Genomic DNA, 23391 nt, shown 5'->3' on the forward strand with positions numbered 1-23391 from the left:
GTACCTCAAATAAAATAAGGTCAGGGGTTACAATTGTATAAACCTATGATAGAGTTGTAAGAATACAGTGGGGTTTTTTTTTTTTTGTTATTGACTAATTCTAGAGATTTTATTAAATACTGGATTTCAAGTAGGAGGAACACGTGGGCCGTCCAATGTGTTCAAGATAGTGAAGATGATCATGGAGAAGAACTTCCAGCTGGTTATCATCTTCAGTTTCAGTAAGAAGGAGTGTGAGGCCTACGCCCTGCAGGTGTCCAAGCTGGACTTCAACACAGGTAGCTACTCCCTCGATGGGGGGATGGTAACACTGTCCTAATGGGTATTGGTTAGAGCACACGTAGCAATGCGCAGTGGAAAACGGGTGATTCTTATTGGACATGTTCAGGTAGTCCACCTCCACCAGTCTATTTTCTTCTATTTGGTGCCTGATGAATACAACCATGTACCACCTCCAACGGTGGAACAGGTATGTCATGAATTTTGCTAACAGTGTTTTGAATAATCGGCATCACTCAAAAGGGATTCAAACAGGGCCTAAAATGAACACCTGCCAAATGCAGGTAGATTTTGGCATTGGTGGGTAAGATGTCTATTTCACCAGCCACGTTGGCGTGTGGTCAGGGCTCCACAGTGCTAGTATTTGTCGCATTTGTGAATAAAAATGGTCAAGTATGATCTGTATAGTGTTGTCTGTATTGTCATGTGACCATGGCATCTACTATCTCTATAGCGATGTGAATAGATTTACGTTTTAGTCATTTAGCAGACTCTCTTATCCAGAGCGATTTACAGGAGCAATTAGGGTTAAGTGCCTTACTAATAAATAGTCAAGTATAATCACGTTTATAGTCAAATAAATGTTGCAGTAGCTGTTTTCAAAGTATTTCTGGCGTTTTGTTTCATAGCTGCTAAATTAATTGCACAAAGTCAAAGAACTACGAATCCTATATAGCCTATTCCACCTTGTGCTGCCTGGCCGGGGGCTGTGCGCACGTGAAGAGCTGAGTGAAAGATTCATTTTTAGAAGCGCAGCTCACAGGCATAAAAGTTGGTCTAATTTACTTGAAATGAAAGTCTACTAAAGTGAGACTTTGTCCTTGTGTTTCTTGGCTATTTACATTGTTTTGTTCACAAGCGCAGTCGTTTTTCTATGTTTGAGTTTCAACTGCTAGAGAAGAGAAGACAACGCTTCTACTCGTCAGACTCAATCTCACAGGCACAAACATGACTGGATTCCCGCTACCACGGTAACCTCCCGCCCTTAAAGGGGCAGGTGAACGTTTTTGTCTCGCCTGTCTCCGGTTGTTAAATCTTTACATTGGCTTCCAGTCAGTTACAGAATTGATTTCAAAATGGTGCTTTTAGTTTATAAATCTTTGAATGGTTTAGGACCCGAGTACATGTCTGATATGTTTGAAGAATATAAACCGAGCAGGGCTCTTAGATCCATGAACACAGGTCAGCTAGTAGAGCACAGAGCCCAAATAGGCCCTTTTCACGTGACGTCAGACAACTTCCGTTCTGCCGCGATGCAGGTTATGTTTACATCCGGTGTCGCTTAGGAACGCTTAGCTAGTAGCACATCATTATGGAGTTCACCCAGTCCCTTTCACATCTGCCACCAATACGACTTAACGACGTAGAACGACTTGCTGACAAGTGGTCCCTTACTTCAAGATCGAAGCTTGATAAAGGCTACAAGTTCTTCGTTGAAGGTTACCTGTTTGATTATGAAGGTACGTGTTTATCTTTATTTAGCTTAAATTAGCCCTATGCTAGCGAAGGTTATGAGCTGACGAGTTTCTGTTTTGCAGCCTCTTTTTAATATTACTGCTGTTTGTATCGACCGTAAGATAAGAGTCAGTAATGTATTAATGGCTAATGCTGCGCCCTTTCTCCCAATCACTGTATTGAAACAGTCTCAAGTGTAGTTAACGGTGAGGTGACAGTGAGAGGGCGATGTTACAGGTCCATGAAGAAAAATGAGGAGGCTCATTGGCTTCAGGTTTCTCAGATAAACAGTTCTCTAACATTATGATAAGAGAGACCAGTTACTCCAAATCGTAGTATAAAATAGTATTTTTACTTAACTGCCATATACTTTTACTTTTTTTGCCAAACAGATACATGGTTACTCTTATTTGTAATACTAACCAGGAGAAGGACGGCAGGCATAGTCGTGATCGTTTGTCACTGCAGGCAAAGCACCCTCTGTGCTGTCAGGCATCTCATGATCAGAATCATCCAGGACAGCAACACCAAGACGCTTTCTTGCTCGCTGGTAAACTGACTCCGAGCTTGTGAGCCGCCTCCTATATGTGTGAAATTAACCATATGCTTGTCATGATACATTTTGGTAATCACTTTTCAGTCCCTAAAATGACAAAATGTAGCAGCTATATTGCATCAGGATTAAATTATTAAACATTTTGTACAAGTAATATATTATTGGATTACAGTAGTATTACGTTTAACGCTGTCTACCTATCCTTACCCCAATCATTCCAGTGGAATCTAGACGGCACTGATCCCTGTTTAATACGGATCCGTCCACTGGCCGATGTGTATCTATCCTCAGGGGGAAAGTGCTGACTGCAAACAAAGGTGCTCCCACGAAGAATCTTAAAACTTGGTCCCTCATCTCTCCTGATCGCCCTCACCCAACGGGCACGTATTTCTCCATCAACAGGGAAATCGTGAAAACTCAGATACGGGAATTTCTGTTTGTTGTTTGAACAAAATGGTACACTGCAATAGCATCTTCTCGAAGATTGTGCCATGCTTCGGTGTTGGATGGGATACTGTTGCGATACAGACACCGGGAGAAAAGAAACAGCTAAATTAACATTCAGCTTTGACCAGGAATCAATATTTATCTAGCTATCATGCACAACAGTATTTGAATAGGTGAGTTACTATACATTCATGAATAAACTAACTGCCTAACAAAGGGTTAGATAGCTAGCTAAGTAAACTTGTTACATTACAGCCAGGCAGCAATGTAACGCTACCTTTTAACGTTATCGGTATCTGGTACTAAGTTGTTGTTAGCTAACGTTAGCCCACTTTTAAGTAACTAAGGCAGTGAACAATTATGAATTAACAATAACGTTAGCAAGTTACAAACCATTGCATATACGTAAACATTATTACTATTAACTTTACTAATTTAACTTAAACGTACCTTTTGGAATTTCTTCAAGTAGCTAGCTTGCTAGTTAGTGGTCAACAGTTGTATTTTCGTTGAGAAGTCTCAGGTTACGGGCGAACGGAAGTGAAGTTAACCTGCTACGCGGAAAGGCGGAAGTTAGATGACGTCATCGTGAAAAGGGCCTATTAAACATGGAGAAGCTGCGTTTAGCACTTATGCTGTACACAACTGGAATAAACTACCAGAAGATCTTAGATGTGCCCCAAACGTATCCATTTTTAAATCCAGGTTAAAAACACTTCTCTTTTCACATGCCTACGACTGAGCACTTAAACTTAACCACACTGTTTAGCCTTATAGCTTCCTATGTTTTTATCCCATTTTTAATTTTTAATCTTTATATGTCTTTTTTTTTTTTTTGTATTTTTATTATTATGATGTTTTCATTACTTTTGATAAACATCTTTGAAAAACACATTGAATTGCTTCGATGTATGAATTGTGCTATATAAATAAACTTGCTTGCTTGCTTAAAAGACTCAGGTCACAATTTTTTTTATTAAACAATATGCCACATTACCTCTTACTAGTAATACATGAAACAGTACAAAGCATGCTTATCGTTTTTTGTGTGCTTTGTTAGTGTAATCTTTGAGTAAAAAAAATATTTTGAAATCTACCTGCCACAGTGGCTGGTGGACCAAAAAGTTAATTTTATGTCCTGGATTCAAAATTATGTTTTCTTTTAACTGTACACATAACTCACTGTTCTCTCTCCTCTGCTGTCTTTTGAGGTGTGACTGACAATACAAACTAAATCCACTGATTTGAACGCACAGCATGCCAGCCATGGGCTACATAACAGCATGCCACTCCACACTGGACTACACACTTTCTGTGTGCCAGGAATACATAGTATGTGTCCCAAAGGGCACTCTATTCACTACTTTTGACCAGGACCCATTGGGAATAGGGTACCTTTTGGGCTAGAACCATAGATTGGCTACTCAACACTTGATGACACTCTGTGCCAGTATGTTATGCAGCCTATGCTGATTTATAGGATGATGATCCTGAGTAGCAGCAGGATGATGAATCTAGGCTGCAGATCTAATTGGTTAACTTTGAGGTTCAGCATCCTTTAATCCTTTATGACTCATTGTTTCTGGGCTGTGTTTATGGAACTGTCAGGCATGGCTTTTACTCTGTGACACTGGTCCTGGAATCAACCATCAGCACCACAGACTGACTGGCTCTATGATGAGTAGTCGCACGTTAAAGTGTCTGCTGCTGCTGACTAATTGACTGATAAAGTGTCACATTCTTATATAAGTAGTCTATCACTTGACCAGGCTGCCAAGAGCATCAGACAGACTGGCTCTATGATAAATTGTCATATGTTTCAGTTTCTCAGGCTTACCTGGATGTCATCTGATAAACTGTGCAGTGTGGTGTCTGCATAGTGTGGTGTCTGCATAGTATGGTGTCTAGGCCTCCTGTAGCTCAGTTGGTAGAGCATGGCGCTTGCAACACCAGGGTTGTGGGTTTGTTTCCCACGGGGGGCCAGTATGAAAATGTATGCACTCACTAACTGTAAGTCGCTCTGGATAAGAGCGTCTGCTAAATGACTAAAATGTAAATGTAAGTAAAACTATATTGCATTTGGGGACAGATTTCAAATATTTGCTTTGGTGTATATAAAATGTACCAGAGAGAATGAAGAAATGAACAACTAATTCGGTCATTTCATTTTCATTTGAATAATAACATATTACATCTTTCATTGTAAATACATGGGTCTTATTAATTAAATGAAAAATGTAATTACTTAACTCTCTCCAAAATAACTTCACAGAGTCACACTCATAAAAAATGTGTATAATATTTTCCCCTTCTTTATCACAGAAAAGGCAAATGTCCTCAAAATCCATGAATTTAGACAACAATTTATTGCAAGGGTATATTTTGTGCAAGATTTTAAAGTTAATTTATTTTACTTTATTTGATATACACAATTTGTGAGGGAGAAACCAAGCTTTTTTCCCATTCAATTTCAGTAATATATGCATTCCAGAAGAATTTCCCTCTAGGAGAGGTCTTGTTCTTGGAGTTAAAAAGTTATCTTAAGAACGTATTATTACATTTCTTATCCAGCAGGGGGCAACCTTCTAACATAAATTGTACATCTATCTTGATATGTTCTCCAAACACAAATGAGATTTCATTAATTGAGTAAATCCTAAAGGCAGTGCTTTGCATATAATTAAATTATTTATAATGTATTGGGAAGTTCTATGTTTCAAATAACTTTCTATAAGAGAGTATGCTTCCTTCTTTATCAAATAAATCAAGCACAAATATAATATTTCTTTCAAACCACTTAGGGAAGAACAAAGAGTTGTTTTTAACAACAATATCTTTGTGTGGGGAGAAGTTGTGGACATAACAAAGTTTCCAGGCTAAAAGGGCTTGTTCATTAAATTTGGACAGTTTGATGGGTAATCTTGCTGGAGAATAGTTGCACTTCCATAAAAAATGAAGACCACTCAATTTCATGAAAAATATGACAGGGAATGAAGTACCATTTAGATTCAGAGCTAAGCATACATCTTTGTATCCAATTTACTTTAAAGGTATTGTTGATATCAATGAAATCTAGTACTTCAAGCCCACCATCAGGTCTTTGGTTTGATATTACAGACTTCTTAAGTTTGTGTTGTTTATTTTTCCATATAAAGTCTAAGAAAGTTTTGTTGATAATCTCTGAGAGAAATTGAGATGTTGACGGACAATATGTTTTTTCGCCATTGTAGGCTAGCTAAAATCTTGCGTAGAAACACGTCACCTCGGGGTAACGGTCGTCTCGCGCTGAACTGCGCATGTGCATGCGTCAAATGGCACTCCTTCGATATAAAATAGTATTTGACAAAACTGAAAACGTATCAGTTTCTCACTTTCACGAAATTGTAGTAAAAATATGTTCAACTACTTATGACATTGGCTTGAATCTAGGTTGTGCCATTAGATTTTCAGAAAATTAACAACTAAGGAAGATTTTTCACTTCTCTCATTGACTCCTCAAACTCTAAACCCCGGCCTTTTCAGTTTCGTCTGTTTCGCAAGCGTTCCCGGAAGTCTTGCAATGTTGCGCCTCTGCGTTTAGAAACTTTGTGTTAACGTGATCGCCCACACACTCCCGCAAAGTAGGTGGCGGCATGCACAACAAATGTGCGAACGCCACGATACCAAAGAAGAAGAAGAGAATCTGTTTCTACGCCGGACACGTTTTTAATTTACACCTGTTTGAGCGTTCTTTATACCTCAGTGTGAGCGCAGGCTTGTCGCTAACAAACTTCAAATGTAGTTCCCCCCTCATTTCTTTATGAAAAAGTACTCTGGATAAGGATATTATTTTTGAAGTATGCAGCCACCTTATGACTGATCCATGAACACAAAACCATTAAACTGATGTTAGATTTTCATCCGAGCCACAGTTAGCTTCACGCCCACAAGGACCTAGCTATCACGCTGACTACCCTCACTTGTCCACAGTGCTCAGTAACCAATGAAATGTGTGATGCATTGGGCGTGCTACCAGATAGCGTTGTGGGTATTTGAAAAATCTGACTTTTATCATTAACGTAGCCAATAATGTAGATGTTTTTTCGGAAGAAAAATTATAAAAACGTTTTGTCAGTGTTTTAATCTGTGAACTGCTCAGATTTGGTGTTATCACCATGAATGAAAAGAGTATGCTCGTGGTACAAGACCTGTTGCGAATGCAGTTACTGGGCAACACTATACTTTCAGGGATGGTTTCTGTAGTTTGACTTGAGAAGTGTGGTTCCGAAGTGTTTGGTCCCGTTACACTGTCCACGATGACGTGATTTGACACTCCTTTCAGAGCGCGAAGCGGGCAGAGGTTGAAGAATGTATTCTTCCTACCTCTGCTTTTGATGCCCGTTCTGTATCTCTTCTGGGGGCATGGAGGAAGGGAGTATGATCAGAGCAGTAGCCTTATATATTTGTCAAAGTCATACAGAAAAAACACTTTATTGACAAAATATGAGACTCAAATAATGGTCAAGTCCTACAACAAAAGCTTGTATAGCCTATAGTGTATTCGTAACTACATCTATTGAGCAAAAGAGGCGGCGTTTTACGCCACCTGCCAAGTGCACCCGCTAGACCAGAAGCGGTTCAACTCGTGCATGTGCTGCCTGCGCTCGCTTACCGACTGGAGTCTGGAGAAGTATTCAGGACTGCTTTCTTCTCGTTTTCAAAAGCATAGGGAGGGAACTGCATGTCCTTGAGTCAGAGATTGACGTGAGAAATCGGGAGGAGAAGTTAATACTTTTTTTAAGATCGACAGCAGCATTAGGCTATTCATTCTGACTAGCGCAAGGATTCTACATTCACCACCGGACCATGACAGAGGATTTAAACATTTAAAATGCATTTGAAAATGTAGAAGAAGACTGCTGGCAGACGACTCGTCCAAAACGGCACTATTCATCCCAAGCCGTGAGTCAGGACTTTTGTCCGGAATGGAAATGTTGTCAATGCTCAAAGAGAGTATCGTCGTAAAGCCTTGATGATCTGTGCTGAACTCACCCTATCCGTGAAAACATGAAACATAAATAATGTTTAACATTGCTACATATAGAGGAACGTCCAGGTCATTCGCTAATAATTTAGAGGATTTTGATTCCATACGCAGTGTGCTTCTATACAGGTCAGTATATTGATACTTGCTATGCTATGGCAATGACGAAGGGAGTTTATATGAAAATGTCTTGTAGACGTTTTGGTAAACTATTTGCACTTTCTTTGTGTTCCTTCTCGCATTCATTGCACGTTTGTTTGACTGTTGTTGCTTTGTCCAAAGTCCAAAGCACTCTGAATGCCATAGGGGATTTAAAGACCTCGTGCAGTTCGTGAGGAGAGGGAGGGGGCGAACTAAACATAAGTGGTGCTCATGCCCATCTATTCAGAGGGAGATAGCTTGTTAAAATGTTGCAATATTTAGATTTGGCTGCGTTTGTGATTTTATTAGAAAGAAATGTGTCTCAAATTTGCAGAGTATCTCATATTTCCAGAGTGTTTCAGACAATTTCTTATGTTGTTTGCTTAGTTTAGGCATAGTCAAGAATATGTACCTAATACTAGTTTACTTTTTTGTTACTATCAAAGTTGTTGCATTGAAACATTTATTCAGTCAACCTCTTTTTATTGCACGTGTATTAGCGGCTAGATGGGGCACGGGTGATGCTGTGCCCCTACTCCCTTGTCTGTTTTCTATCCTGCAAACGGAAAGCTTCCATGTTGTCAGGGAAACGTGAACATCAGCCAACCACACTGAGACAATTTGCGTCACGTGGCATAGTTGAAGAGCCCGTATGCAGAAAACATGGCGAGAGACTGCGGATGCTCACAAAGACAAAGTAGCAAGTAGCTAAAACATATTATCTTAACGTTTTGAGTTTTGACTGGTATCATCTTGTCGAACACATTTAATGAATGGAATGATGGCTACTAAAGATTCTTGCGGGATGCTCGAGACGCATGCAGCTGTGCGTAAGCACCCGATACGGGAGGTCGACGACAGGGAGGAACTGCATGAATACGGGAATGATAGTGAATCAACATCATCAAGTTACAGTCAGTCCGACTACTCCGAGTAAGATAACCCTGTACATTATTGCATGTTGCTTCCGAAGAGAAAGAAAAACCTCTTTTTGAGAGGTACTAACGTTATGGTATTAAAGGGCTGCCTGACTGTTTGTAAAATACAATGTTTGCGACCTCAGCTGTCTAGTCGTCTTTATCAGTTGCCACCTCAACTTTATAACTTGACAACCGAGGCAGCTCACTGGAAGCGACTGGGCAGGTGAAGCAGGATCCACACTCACTGTAAAGTGGTCTAGTGGTGGCTTACTGGCTACTGTTATTCTTCACCTATGTGTGGACAGTGATCGATGCATGGTTTTGCTGTATCAACATCTGTTTCATAACATCCAAACTCTTTTTATGTGAAACTCTTTTTATGTGTTCATAAAGCTTATGGCATGCGTTATTATTATAAAGGCAAGGTAGGCCTATGCTATGTTCACCCAACAAAGTCTGTTTAGTATATTGATTCTATGAGATTAGTTTAAAAGTTTATAATTATAATTTATTAAATTTCTATAGCGCTTTTCATAGAATCTCAAAGTGCTTCAAGAGCCAAAAAGAAACAAGTAATATATCATGACAGGGCAACCAATAGAGATCAAGTCTTTGAAAGCTGCATCCTCCGAAGATGGAGAAGTCAGTTCATGTCTTAAGTGGAGAGAGCTGGTTAGAGGATGCTAGATGATGGAGTCTGCTGATGATCTTGTAGAGGGCAAGTCTGGGAACCAGCCTGACTCTTATAGACACTGGACTTCTCCTCTTCCACTCTGTGTAGCACCCACTTGGGTGATGCCTCCGTAGCTCTGGGTACCAGAAAGGTCACCACACAAAGTTCAGAATAGTAGCCAGTTGTCCTCACTACGAGCCCTCTGCCTCAGCACTGCTGTAGTCCTCTATCTCCCATTCCTCTCATGCTTCAGGTTCTCTTCCAAACAAAAACATTAACCAGCTAACTAGCTAGCCAAGCCAAAAAGTGTAAATCCGTGGCTCAAAAACACCAGATACTGTATTTACAATAAAAACGTATGTTCTCAAAAATAAAAGAGCTGATTAAAAATCTATAATTAAAAACACCAACAAAATAGCTAAATATGTAGCTACACATTTACAGGAGGTCTGTGCTTAGGCTGCTACTAGGGCGCCATGGCAACTATTTATTTTTATTTGTATGTTTTTATTGTTGTCTGGCCGTCTTGTTGACTTGATGACTGTCCATTGTTTGCCTCTAGTCTACCAATTCCAAGCAATCCAAATACCTTCAGTTTAAATGTTGTGTTCACCGTATCCAAAAATCCTCTCAGAGTATGAGTACTGATGTAGGATCAGTTTAGCCTTTTAGATCATCATGAATAACATTATATGGACTGATTGCGACCTGATCCTAGATTAGTACTCCTACTCTGAGATGTTTTGAGGATAAGGGATCAGAGCTCAATCTGCACTGCAGCACTGGTATGGACAGATAACTATCTCTGCTATCTTATCTGGCCATATCACCTTTCGAAGAAGGTCGTCATCTTTACTCAATTAAAGTAGAACTCAACTGTAAGCCATGGAATGCGTCCAAATGGCACCCTTTTCCCTAGAGTCCTATGTGCCCTGGTCAAAAGTAGTGCACTATATAGTGAATAGGGTGCCATTGGGGACACAGACTTTGTATTGAAACAGAAAAGATGGATGAGGCAAAAGCAAAAGGAACAATCAGTGTAGTTGCGCTATTCTGGGCATAGTATACTACTCTCCCCTCTTTTTTCTATCAAAGTTTTGGGAAATGTATTTTTCCAATTTGGAAACTTAACCTTCATAAACAATTATATGGTATTCACCATCCTTAGTGAATTTATGGATGTGTTTTCCAAGAGTCTACCACAGAGGCAGCACAGCTTCGTTTAGAAGGAGACCGACCGACATAATTTTTTATATTTTTTTGCAGAGTTAGGGCATTTTGTCTCTCGGGGCGGGGGTGTGGGTTTAGCTTTTTCTCGTCTCTGCTTGTCTCAAAAAATGCAATTTCTAGTCTTTCTTCAGCCGTGTGGTTTTCTTTCTCCCCCCAAATGCCACACGATAAATTAGAACAGAAAAGCACTCCACTGGGAATGAGTAAGATAGAGGATTAGGGGATAATAAAACGTCATGTAAATGTAGCTGTTGTGAAGTATTATTAAATGAAAACAGCATTGTATGCCATAAACCTTTACACCTGTAGCCTACATGATGGTTGTCCTATTACACATCTGCCTTTCAGTCATCACTCTCTCCTTGACTGTAGTTATACACTGACCCAGAACAGAATACAAGATGGGCTATCATACTTTTGGGCTGTTTGACAGAGTTTCACTTGTTACACAGTAGTATAATTGCGTTACTAACCCGTTTGAATAGCATCATACAAGATTCATGTTTAGATGGGGATTGAGGGCTAATCAGACAAATTGTGATGAAAGCCAATATGCTCTAAATTAATGACAATATATGCACTTTTAATCCTCAAGCGAGCCTTATGTCTCTACACTGTAGTTCTTGCCAAATTAACCTGACAACCCCTATCTGATGGGTTCAGTGGGCAGGCAAACCATCACTTTTGGCTCTGCTCTCAAACATTTTCACCCACTTTATGCTTTTTGTCTGTTCATTTCCAGTGACCTAGAGCCAGAATGGCTGGACGACGTCCAGAAGAACGGCGAGCTCTTCTACCTGGAGCTGAGCGAGGGCGAGGAGGAGGCGGCATTAGCTCAGGCCGCCGCCAATCACGGCCTCTCCACCAATCACGTGCGCTTCAGCGAGAAGGAGGCGGAGATCATCAGCGAGGAGTGCAGGAAGCATCCTGATGGCGCTCCAACCAAAGGAGAGCCCAAGCTGAAAAGACTGGCCAGGATCCTACGGAGGAAGAGGCGGCCATCCCTGCGCAGTGAGCCCGACGGAGGAGCCAAAGACTCGTCATCGCTTCCGGCATCCATCTTGAAAAACCAGGCGGGGCAGAGGGCGGGGCTGGTGGTCCAGCAGCAGCAGCTGAAGGAGGTGTGTGTCTACCTGAACCCCAAACGACTGGGCAGCTGCTCCCCTCCTCCCCTGGAGAGAGGGGGTCTACTGGAGGCTCTGCTGGGGGTGGTGCATCGCCCGTCCTGGGGCAGGGGCCAGGGAGACCCTACAGGGAGAAGGGGGGAGAAGATCACCATCCACGGCCTGGTGCCCAACAGCCCCGCCATCAAGTGTGCACAGATACTGATCGGTGAGTGTTCAAAAACTCACTGTGGGGACGTCAGAAATGGCACCGTATTCCCTATATAGCCAGCTCATTTTGACCATAATCGCCCTGGTCAAAAGTAGTGCACTTTAAAGGGAATAAGGGTGCCATTTCAGACTCACCCAATGTGTCTGTCATATACACATTGCTTGACCTTTGGATGGGCACTGGCAGAAATCCCAGCAAGACTGCAAGAAACAATTTTATTGACATAATTGACATGATATTAACTACTTATAAAGTTGTGTTTTACAGCAAATCGTTTCTTATGTTTGTGGAGACTGACGTCGACACAGTTGTTGTGGGCAGACCAAGGAATGCGAAGAAACTCCACATGAGTTAGTGTTTAAAGCCATGCCTTTCATGTAGCCTACCACTCCATGCTAAAACAATTAGCCTAGACTCGTTAAATACCTGAAACAATTGAGGTGAAGTCTTTGTTAGGGAGATAGGAATGAATAGAAGTCTGCACAGGGGCAGGTGAAACTCCTTGATATACAAAAAGAAACAACAGCACATTTGGCTATTTCTATATCCGCTGACTATATCTCTAGACTGTGCTCCTCTACAAAACCATACTATTTGTAAAACAGATAACACAATACTTTTTTGCCGTACCAACCAAAGTTGTTAGGAATTCGACTTAATGCAGCTCATTAAAAACGGGGATGAAAAGATACACGCATACAAACATTCATTTGCATAGCCTACAGTACAGACTCAATTGAGTACGTTTGCAGAAATATAACTATTTACGCTTATTGTTGTTATCTACGTTAACATGCTGCTGTTATCCATTGACTTCCTCCTCCTCCTCCCCAGGTGATGACCTAGTAGCAGTGGATGATGTGGATGTTACCACAGAGAACATTGAGAGGGTTCTCTCCTGCATTCCTGGGCCTACACAGGTGTGTGTTTGTGTGTTTTTTATTTTTATTTATTTCACCTTTATTTAACCAGGTAAGCCAGTTGAGAACAGGTTCTCATTTACAACTGCGACCTGGCCAAGATAAAGCAAAGTAGTGCAATAAAAACAACACAGAGTTACATATGGGGTAAAAAACATAAAGTCAGAAATACAACAGAAAATATATATACAGTGTGTGCAAATGTAGCAAGTTATGGAGGTAAGGCAATAAATAGGCTATAGTGCAGAATAATTACAATAGTATTAACACTGGAATGCTAGATGTGCAAGAGATTATGTGCAAATAGAGATACTGGGGTGCAAAAGAGCAAAATAAATAACAATATAGGGATGAGGTAGTTGGGTGGGCTAATTTCAGATGGGCTGTGTACAGGTGCAGTGATCGGTAAGGTGCTCTAACAACTGATGCTTAAAGTTATTGAGGGAGATAAGAGTCTCCAGCTTCAGAGATTTTTGCAATTCGTTCCAGTCATTGGCAGCAGAGAACTGGAAGGAATGGCGGCCAAAGGAGGTGTTGGCTTTGGGAATGACCAGTGAGATATACCTGCTGGAGCGCAGACTACGGGTGGGTGCTGCTATGGTGACCAATGAGCTAAGATAAGGCGGGGATTTGCCTAGCAGTGATTTATAGATGGCCTGGAGCCAGTGGGTTTGACGACGAACATGTAGTGAGGACCAGCCAACAAGAGCGTACAGGTCACAGTGGTGGGTAGTGTATGGGGCTTTGGAGACAAAACGGATGGCACTGTGATAGACTACATCCAATTTGCTGAGTAGAGTGTTGGAGGCTATTTTGTAAATTACATCGCCGAAGTCGAGGATCGGTAGGATAGTCAGTTTTACGAGGGCATGTTTGGCAGCATGAGTGAAGGAGGCTTTATTGCGAAATAGGAAGCCGATTCTAGATTTAACTTTGGATTGGAGATTCTTTATGTGAGTCTGGAAGTTGAGTTTACAGTCTAACCAGACACCTAGGTATTTGTAGTTGTCCACATACTCTAGGTCAGACCCGTCGAGAGTGGTGATTCTAGTCGGGTGGGCGGGTGCCAGCAGCGTTCGATTGAAAAGCATGCATTTAGTTTTACTAGTGTTTAAGAGCAGTTGGAGGCTACTGAAGGATTGTTGTATGGCATTGAAGCTCGTTTGGAGGTTTGTTAACACAGTGTCCAATGAAGGGCCAGATGTATACAAAATGGTGTCGTCTGCGTAGAGGTGGATCTGAGAGTCACCAGCAGCAAGAGCGACATCATTGATATACACGGAGAAAAGTGTCGGCCCAAGAATTGAACCCTGTGGCACCCCCATAGAGACTGCCATAGGTCCAGACAACAGGCCCTCCGATTTGACACACTGAACTCTATCTGAGAAGTAGTTGGTGAACCAGGCGAGGCAGTCATTTGAGAAACCAAGGCTATTTAGTCTGCCAATAAGAATGCGGTGGTTGACAGAGTCGAAAGCCTTGGCCAGGTCGATGAAGACGGCTGCACAGTACTGTCTATTATCAATCGCGGTTATAATATTGTTTAGGACCTTGAGCGTGGCTGAAGTGCACCCGTGACCAGCTCGGAAACCGGATTGCATAGCGGAGAAGGTACGGTGGTATTCGAAATGGTCGATGATCTGTTTGTTAACTTGGCTTTCGAATACTTTCGAAAGGCAGGGCAGGATGGATATAGGTCTGTAGCAGTTTGGATCTAGAGTGTCACCCCCCTTTGAAGAGGGGGATGACCGCGGCAGCTTTCCAATCTCTGGGGATCTCAGACGTTATGAAAGAGAGGTTGAACAGACTAGTAATAGGGGTAGCGACAATTTCGGCGGCTAGTTTTAGAAAGAAAGGGTCCAGATTGTCTAGCCCAGCTGATTTGTAGGGGTCCAGATTTTGCAGCGCTTTCAAAACATCAGCTGTCTGAATTTGTGTGAAGGAGAAGCGGGGGGCATGGGCAAGTTGCAGCAGAGGGTGCAGAGTTGGTGGCCGGGTTAGTGGTAGCCAGATGGAAAGCATGGCCAGCTGTAGCTAAATGCTTGTTGAAATTCTCGATTATTGTAGATTTATCGGTGGTGATAGTGTTTCCTAGCCTCAGTGCAGTGGGCAGCTGGGAGGAAGTGCTCTTATTCTCCATGGACTTTACAGTGTCCCAAAACTTTTTGGAGTTAGTGCTACAGGATGCAAATTTCTGTTTGAAAAAGTTAGCCTTTGCTTTCCTGACTGCTTGTGTATATTGGTTCCTAACTTCCCTGAAAAGTTGCATATCGCGGGGGCTATTTGATGCTAATGCTGTACGCCACAGGATGTTTTTGTGCTGGTCAAGGGCAGTCAAGTCTGAGGAGAACCAGGGGCTATATCGGTTCTTAGTTCTGTATTTTTTGAATGGGGCATGTTTATTTAAGATTGAGAGGAAATTACTTTTAAGGACCAACCAGGCATCCTCTACTGACGGAATGAGATCTATATCCATCCAGGATACCTGGGCCAGGTCAATTAGGAAGGCCTCCTCGCTAAAGTGTTTTAGGGAGCGTTTGACAGTGATGAGGGGTGGTCGTTTGACCGCGGACCCGTTACGGACGCAGGCAATAAGGCAGTGATCGCTGAGATCCTGGTTGAAGACAGCTGAGGTGTATTTAGAGGGTATGTTAGTCAGGATGATATCTATGAGGGTACCCATGTTTACGGATTTAGGGTTGTACCTGGTAGGTTCGTTGATAATTTGCGTGAGGTTGAGGGCATCTAGCTTGGATTGTAGGATGGCTGGGGTATTAAGCATATCCCAATTTAGGTCACCAAGCAGTACAAACTCTGAGGATAAATGGGGGCAATCAATTCACATATGGTGTCCAGGGCACAGCTGGGGGCTGAGGGGGTCTGTAGCAAGCGGCAACAGTGAGAGACTTATTTCTGGAAAGGTGGATTTTTAGAAGTAGAAGCTCAAACTGTTTGGGCACAGACCTGGATAGTATGATAGAGCTCTGCAGGCTATCTCTACAGTAGATTGCAACTCCACCCCCTTTGGCAGTTCTATCTAGACGGAAAATGTTATAGTTGGGGATGGAAATTTCAGAATTTTTGGTGGCCTTCCTGAGCCAGGATTCAGACACTGCTAGAACATCAGGGTTGGCAGAGTGTGCTAACGCAGTGAATAACTCAAACTTAGGAAGTAGACTTCTGATATTTATGTGCAAGAAACCAAGACTTTTGCGATTACAGAAGTCATCAAATGATAGCGCCTGGGGAGTAGGAGTGATACTGAGGGCTGCAGGGCCTGGGTTAGCCTCTACATCACCAGAGGAACAGAGGAGGACTAGAATAAGGATACGGCTAAAGGCTTTAAGAACTGGTCTTCTAGTGCGTTGGGTACATAGAATAAAGGGGGCAGATTTCCGGGTGTTATAGAAAAGATTCAGGGCATTATGTACAGACAAGGATATGGAAGGATATGAGTAAAGTGGAGGTAAACCTAAGCGTTGGGTAACAATGAAAGAGATAGCATCGCTGGAGGCATCAATTGAGTCGGTCTCCGCGTGTATTGGGGGAGGGGCAAAGGAGCTATCTAAGGCAGGTTTAGCTAGGCTGGGGGGTCTACAGTGATATAGTACAATTAGAAATAACCGAAACAACAATAAACTAACCATGTTTGGGCTGAGGCTAAACATAAACAGGATGTAGTACCGTAAAAAGGAACAGTCCACCAGATATCAGCTGTATAGCTGAGTTATCATAAGGTCCGGTGGTGAAGTACTAGTGACTAAGAGGCCACGGCTAGCGTGTGCTAGCGGACCAGGGCTAGCAGATGGATGGAATCTTCGTGGTTAACGTCGTAACCACATCAGACGATTTCGTCGGCAGACCAGTCGTGTAGGATCGGCGGGGCTCCGTGTCAACACTAGGTGGTCCCGTCCGGTTGACAGAGAGGTAGATAGCCGGGAGATGGGCCTAGCTCAGGATGATTAGCCAGACCCCAGCGTCCGTTTTGTTGTAGCTAGCTGGTAGCGACGAATCCGGAGTTAAAGGTCCAGTGATTCAGTGATTCCGGCGGAAAAACTGATATGTTCTGGGTCGATAACGCGCTGTGCAGACTGGCCGAATATCCGGTGATCAATGTCCAGTGATTAATCAATGTCCAGTGTGTGTGTGTGTGTGTGTGTGTGTGTGTGTGTGTGTGTGTGTTTCCAAGACCACCCACTCCACTCCTTACTGCCGTATTAAAAGAACAGTAGTTAGAGAGAAGTATGCACTGTTGTGTGTTGTATTCGAGGTAAGTGTATTATTACGAGTTGTAATGCTGCTTTCACATGTGAAAGTATGCCAAAGACCTCCAACAGATTAGATGTTGTTTGTTGAGCCCTATTCACATTAATTGAGCTCCATGATCATGTATCTTTCTCAGCTCTTGGTTTTCTACATGAAGAGTTCATTTTCTTCATGAAGAGACCCCATAAAACACACACGTCTCTGTGTCCCAAATGGCACCCGGCGCCGATCAAAAGTAGTGTGCTATGTAGGGATTAGAGTGCCATTTGGGACGTAGCCTCTGAAACAGCAACAGCAGCCAAAGAAAGGGAAGTCCTTCACATTAACTCCATTACAGACAAACTCCTTTTTTCTAACCAACACGTCTGCTCTGCTCAAATGTGTTAGAAGCTGGTTTCTACACACTCAAGGCAGGCAGGTGCACATAAGGCAGACACACACACACTAAGACGCAAGGCAGACACGTAAGGCAGACCAAGACTGTGTGTCAGGATCATTCCACTGCCCCACACGTTAAAAGTGAGGTCTAGGATGCCACTGCACCGTGTTAGCATAAACCCAATGGATGCTATAGCTCTGACCAAAGTCACACATTCATAAGGCTAGAATGCCTTGAGATGGCCTGATTCAGAGCTGAGATAAAAGTGAAGTAAATCATTAATTGACCTCAATGAGAGACATGCATGAAATTTTGTGTCACTTTTCTACACACAATACCCCATAATGTCAAAGTGGAATATGTTTTTAGAAATGTTTACAAATTAATAAAAAATGAAAAGCTGAAATGTCTTGAGTCAATAAGTATTCAACCACTTTGTTATGGCAAGCCTAAATAAGTTCAGGCGTAGAAATGTGCTTAACAAGTCACATAATACACTGCTCAAAAAAATAAAGGGAACACTAAAATAACACATCCTAGATCTGAATGAATGAATGAAATAATCTTATTAAATACTTTTTTCTTTACAGAGTTGAATGTGCTGACAACAAAATAACACAAAAATTATCAATGGAAATCAAATTTATCAACCCATGGAGGTCTGGATTTGGAGTCACCCTCAAAATTAAAGTGGAAAACCACACTACAGGCTGATCCAACTTTGATGTAATGTCCTTAAAACAAGTCAAAATGAGGCTCAGTAGTGTGTGTGTGGCCTCCACGTGCCTGTATGACCTCCCTACAACGCATGGGCATGCTCCTGATGAGGTGGCGGATGGTCTCCTGAGGGATCTCCTCCCAGACCTGGACTAAAGCATCCGCCAACTCCTGGACAGTCTGTGGTGCAACGTGGCGTTGGTGGATGGAGCGAGACATGATGTCCCAGATGTGCTCAATTGGATTCAGGTCTGGGGAATGGGCGGGCCAGTCCATAGCATCAATGCCTTCCTCTTGCAGGAACTGCTGACACACTCCAGCCACATGAGGTCTAGCATTGTCTTGCATTAGGAGGAACCCAGGGCCAACCACACCAGCATATGGTCTCACAAGGGGTCTGAGGATCTCATCTCGGTACCTAATGGCAGTCAGGCTACCTCTGGCGAGCACATGGAGGGCTGTGCGGCCCTCCAAAGAAATGCCAACCCACACCATGACTGACCCACCGCCAAACCGGTCATGCTGGAGGATGTTGCAGGCAGCAGAACGTTCTCCACGGCGTCTCCAGACTCTGTCACGTCTGTCACATGTGCTCAGTGTGAACCTGCTTTCATCTGTGAAGAGCACAGGGCGCCAGTGGCGAATTTGCCAATCTTGGTGTTCTCTGGCAAATGCCAAACGTCCTGCACGGTGTTGGGCTGTAAGCACAACCCCCACCTGTGGACGTCGGGCCCTCATACTGTTTCTGACCGTTTGAGCAGACACATGCACATTTGTGGCCTGCTGGAGGTCATTTTGCAGGGCTCTGGCAGTGCTCCTCCTGCTCCTCCTTGCACAAAGGCGGAGGTAGCAGTCCTGCTGCTGGGTTGTTGCCCTCCTACGGCCTCCTCCACGTCTCCTGATGTACTGGCCTGTCTCCTGGTAGCGCCTCCATGCTCTGGACACTACGCTGACAGACACAGCAAACCTTCTTGCCACAGCTCACATTGATGTGCCATCCTGGATGAGCTGCACTACCTGAGCCACTTGTGTGGGTTGTAGACTCCGTCTCATGCTACCACTAGAGTGAAAGCACCGCCAGCATTCAAAAGTGACCAAAACATCAGCCAGGAAGCATAGGAACTGAGAAGTGGTCTGTGGTCACCACCTGCAAAACCAGTCCTTTATTGGGGGTGTCTTGCTAATTGCCTATAATTAACACCTGTTGTCTATTCCATTTGCACAACAGCATGTGAAATTTATTGTCAATCAGTGTTGCTTCCTAAGTGGACAGTTTGATTTAACAGAAGTGTGATTGACTTGGAGTACATTGTGTTGTTTAAGTGTTCCCTTTATTTTTTTGAGCAGTGTAAGTTGCATGGACTCACTCTGCGTGCAATAATAGTGTCTAACATGACAGACATTGAATATCCCTTTGAGCATGGTGAAGTTATTAATTACACTTTGGATGGTGTATCAATCTACCCAGTCACTACAAAGATACAGGCGTCCTTCCTAACTCAGTTGCCGGAGAGGAAGGAAACCGCTCAGGGATTTTACCATGAGGCCAATGGTGACTTTAACACAGTTACAGAGTTTAATGGCTGTTATATGAGAAAACTGAGGATGGATCAACAACATTGTAGTTAGTCCACAATACTAAACTAAATTACAGAGTGAAAAGAAGGAAGCCTGAACAGAATACAAATATTCCAAAACATGCATCCTGTTTGCAGTAAGGCACTAAAGTAAAACTGCTAAAAATTTGGCAAATAAATTAACTTTATGTCCTGAATACAAAGTGTTATGTTTGGGGCAAATCCAACACAACACAACACTGAGTACCATTCTTCATATTTTCAAGCATGGTGGTGGCTGCATCATGTTATGGGTATGCTTGTCATCGGCAAGGGATTTTTTTAAATAAAAAGAAGCGGAATACATCTAAGCACAGGCAAAATCCTAGAGGAAAACCTGGTTCAGTCTGCTTTTCAACAGACACTGGGAGACAAATTCCCCTTTCAGCAGGACAATCAATAACATAAAACACAAGGCCAAATATACACTGGAGTTGCTTACCAAGACGACATTGAATGTACCTGAGTAGCCTAGTTACAATTTTGAATTAAATCTTGAAAATCTCTGGCAAGACTTGAAAATGGCTGCCTAGCAATGATCAACAACCAACTTGACAGAGCTTTACTTTTTTATATTTTTTATTTGCAAATATTGTACAATCCAAGTGTGCAAAGTTCTTAGAGACTTTCCCAGAAAGACTCACAGCTGTAATGCCAAAGGTGATTCTAACATGTATTGACTCAGGTGGTTGAATACTTACAGTGGGGAGAACAAGTATTTGATACACTGCCGATTTTGCAGGTTTTCCTACTTACAAAGCATGTAGAGGTCTTTTATTTTTATCATAGGTACACTTCAACTGTGAGAGACTGAATCTAAAACAAAAATACAGAAAATCACATTGTATGAATTTTAATCCCTCTGCTCAAGCCAGCGCATGTCCAGGCCCGTCTGAAGTTTGCCAATGACCATCTGGATGATCCAGAGGAGGAATGGGAGAAGGTCATGTGGTCTGATGAGATAAAAATATAGCTTTTTGGTCTAAACTCCACTCGCCGTGTTTGGAGGAAGAAGAAGGATGAGTACAACCCCAAGAACACCATCCCAACCGTGAAGCATGGAGGTGGAAACATCATTCTTTGGGGATGCTTTTCTGCAAAGGGGACAGGACGACTGCACCGTATTGAGGGGAGGATGGATGGGGCCATGTATCGCGAGATCTTGGCTAACAACCTGCTTCCCTCAGTAAGAGCATTGAAGATGGGTCGTGGCTGGGTCTTCCAGCATGACAACGACCCGAAACACACAGCCAGGGCAACTAAGGAGTGGCTCCGTAAGAAGCATCTCAAGGTCCTGGAGTGGCCTAGCCAGTCTCCAGACCTGAACCCAATAGAAAATCTTTGGAGGGAGCTGAAAGACCGTATTGCCCAGCGACAGCCCCGAAACCTGAACGATCTGGAGAAGGTCTGTATGGAGGAGTGGGCCAAAATCCCTGCTGCAGTGTGTGCAAACCTGGTCAAGACCTACAGGAAACATATGATCTCTGTAATTGCAAACAAAGGTTTCTGTACCAAATATTAAGTTCTGCTTTTCTGATGTATCAAATACTTATGTCATGCAATAAAATGCAAATTAATTACTTAAAAATCATACAATGTGATTTTCTGGATTTTTTAAAAAATTCCGTCTCTCACAATTGAAGTGTACCTATGATAAAAATGACAGACCTCTACATGCTTTGTAAGTAGGAAAACCTGCAAAATCGGCAGTGTATCAAATACTTCTCCCCACTGTATGTAATCAAGATATGTTAGTGTTTTATTTTTCATAATTTTCTTTACAAATGTTAGAATTTTTCTTCCACTTTGTCATTACAGAGTATTTTGTGTAGATTGTTGACAAAAAAAATGACAATTAAATTCATTTTTAATCCCACCTTGTAACACAACAAAATGTGGAAAAGGTTGAGGGGTGTGAATACTTTCTGAAGGCACTGTATCTATAATCTCAGTGTGTGTGACTGTTTTAGGAGTTTGATGTTTGTCCATATTTAATATGCTCCCTGGATACAGAAAGACTTCTTTAAGTCTCTGTAAATCCATTGTAGGACGAATGGTTGAGTAGAATGGCGCTCACCACTGAATACAGACATCTTCTCCCATTCCGTTTGGCTTCGATCGGCTGTCAAAACGTATATAGCAGGTAACAATCTTCACCATTCTATATGAGGAAAACTGTCAAGTTCTGAGAAATGACGCTTTGATCGCCATTCAGAAAACCGCTCAAGCTTTTTCCTCATTCGTCTCCTCACACAGTCAAAACAGGGCCTCAAGAAGGTGGAATTTGTAATTGACAGTGTTGGCGGGAGTGATGGCGTTTGCAGACAGAGAGGGAGACAGAGGTAGAGAGAGCAAGAGAAGCCAGACTGCGGCGGGGGTTGTTTGGGATAACCACAGGAAAACGACCATTACGCTGCGGCCACTGAGAGTACAGCTGATTAGAAGACTCGGCCAGATAGCAAATTACACTGTAGAGAAGAGAGGAGGAAGAGAAAAGATTAGGAGAAAAAACAAGGCCTTGTCGGTCCGTCGTGGCTTACCATGCTACTGTAGAACTGGCATACTCAGGAAACTTCAACTTTGGTGGTGGTTCTCTCTGTGTGTGTGTGTGTGTGTGTGTGTGTGTGTGTGTGTGTGTGTGTGTGTGTGTGTGTGTGTGTGTCTGTGTGTGGCTTCGTGCGTGGCTGGCCGGCTGTATGTATGTGGGCACTTTTGTGTGTGTGAACGTCCGCCCTCCCAGGTAAAGCATGGTAGACAGTAGCTATTACATGGGCGTAGCAGCAGTTTGTATAAAGGTTTGGACCACCATGCCCTCTGCTTACCCTCATAGTATAGTATCATCAGTAGTACTTTACTCTCTCCCTCTCAATTCAATTCAATGGGGTTTATTGGCATGGGAAACATGAGTTTACATTGCCAAAGCAAGTGAAATAGACAATAAACAAAGGGGAAATAAACAGGGGAAAGAAACAATCAGAAATTAATAGTAAACATTACTCACAAAAGTTTCAATAGAATAGAGACATTTCAAATGTTATATTATTGGCTACGTACAGTGTTGTAACGATGTGCAAATAGTTGAAGTATGAAAGAGAAAATAAATAAACAGATAAATATAGGTTGTATTTACAATGTTGTTTGTGCTCCACTGGTTTCTTGTGGCAACGGGTCACAAATCTTGCTGCTGAGGTGGCACACTGTGGTATTTCACCTAATAGATATGGGAGTTGATCAAAATTAGATTATTTGTGGGTCTGTGGGAAATGTGTGTTTCTATTATGGTCATACATTTGGTGGGTGGTTAGAAAGTGCATCTCAATTTCCACCTCATTTTGTGGGCAGTGTGCACATAGCCTGTCTTCTCTTGAGAGCCAGGTCTGCCTATGGCATCCTCTCTCGATAGCAAGGCCATGCTCGCTGAGTCTGTACATAGT

The 23391-nt window shown here is 42.5% G+C and overlaps 1 protein-coding gene and 1 non-coding gene across 3 annotated transcripts in view; both read left to right on the forward strand.

Annotated features, from left to right (window-relative positions):
- The first annotated feature begins 6948 nt into the window (after positions 1 to 6948).
- On the forward strand, positions 6949 to 7167 carry LOC123483340. Its single transcript, XR_006658194.1, has one exon. It is a non-coding gene; the product is annotated as a small nucleolar RNA U3 (small nucleolar RNA).
- Positions 7168 to 7343: 176 nt separating this feature from the next.
- intu (inturned planar cell polarity protein) overlaps positions 7344 to 23391 on the forward strand; it is a 50864-nt gene continuing 34816 nt past the window's right edge. The window contains exons 1-3 of one of the 2 annotated variants that reach the window (XM_045213104.1): positions 7344 to 7889; positions 11467 to 12056; positions 12894 to 12979. In XM_045213104.1, coding sequence (XP_045069039.1) covers positions 7798 to 7889; positions 11467 to 12056; positions 12894 to 12979 — 768 coding nt within the window. In that variant the 5' untranslated portion in view covers positions 7344 to 7797. Of the gene's footprint in view, positions 7890 to 8554; positions 8835 to 11466; positions 12057 to 12893; positions 12980 to 23391 lie in introns of those variants that run through there. The other variant, XM_045213103.1, reaches the window with a different exon arrangement.

The sequence above is a fragment of the Coregonus clupeaformis genome, unplaced genomic scaffold (genome assembly GCF_020615455.1).
Source record: "Coregonus clupeaformis isolate EN_2021a unplaced genomic scaffold, ASM2061545v1 scaf0079, whole genome shotgun sequence".
Taxonomy (NCBI): Eukaryota; Metazoa; Chordata; class Actinopteri; order Salmoniformes; family Salmonidae; genus Coregonus; species Coregonus clupeaformis.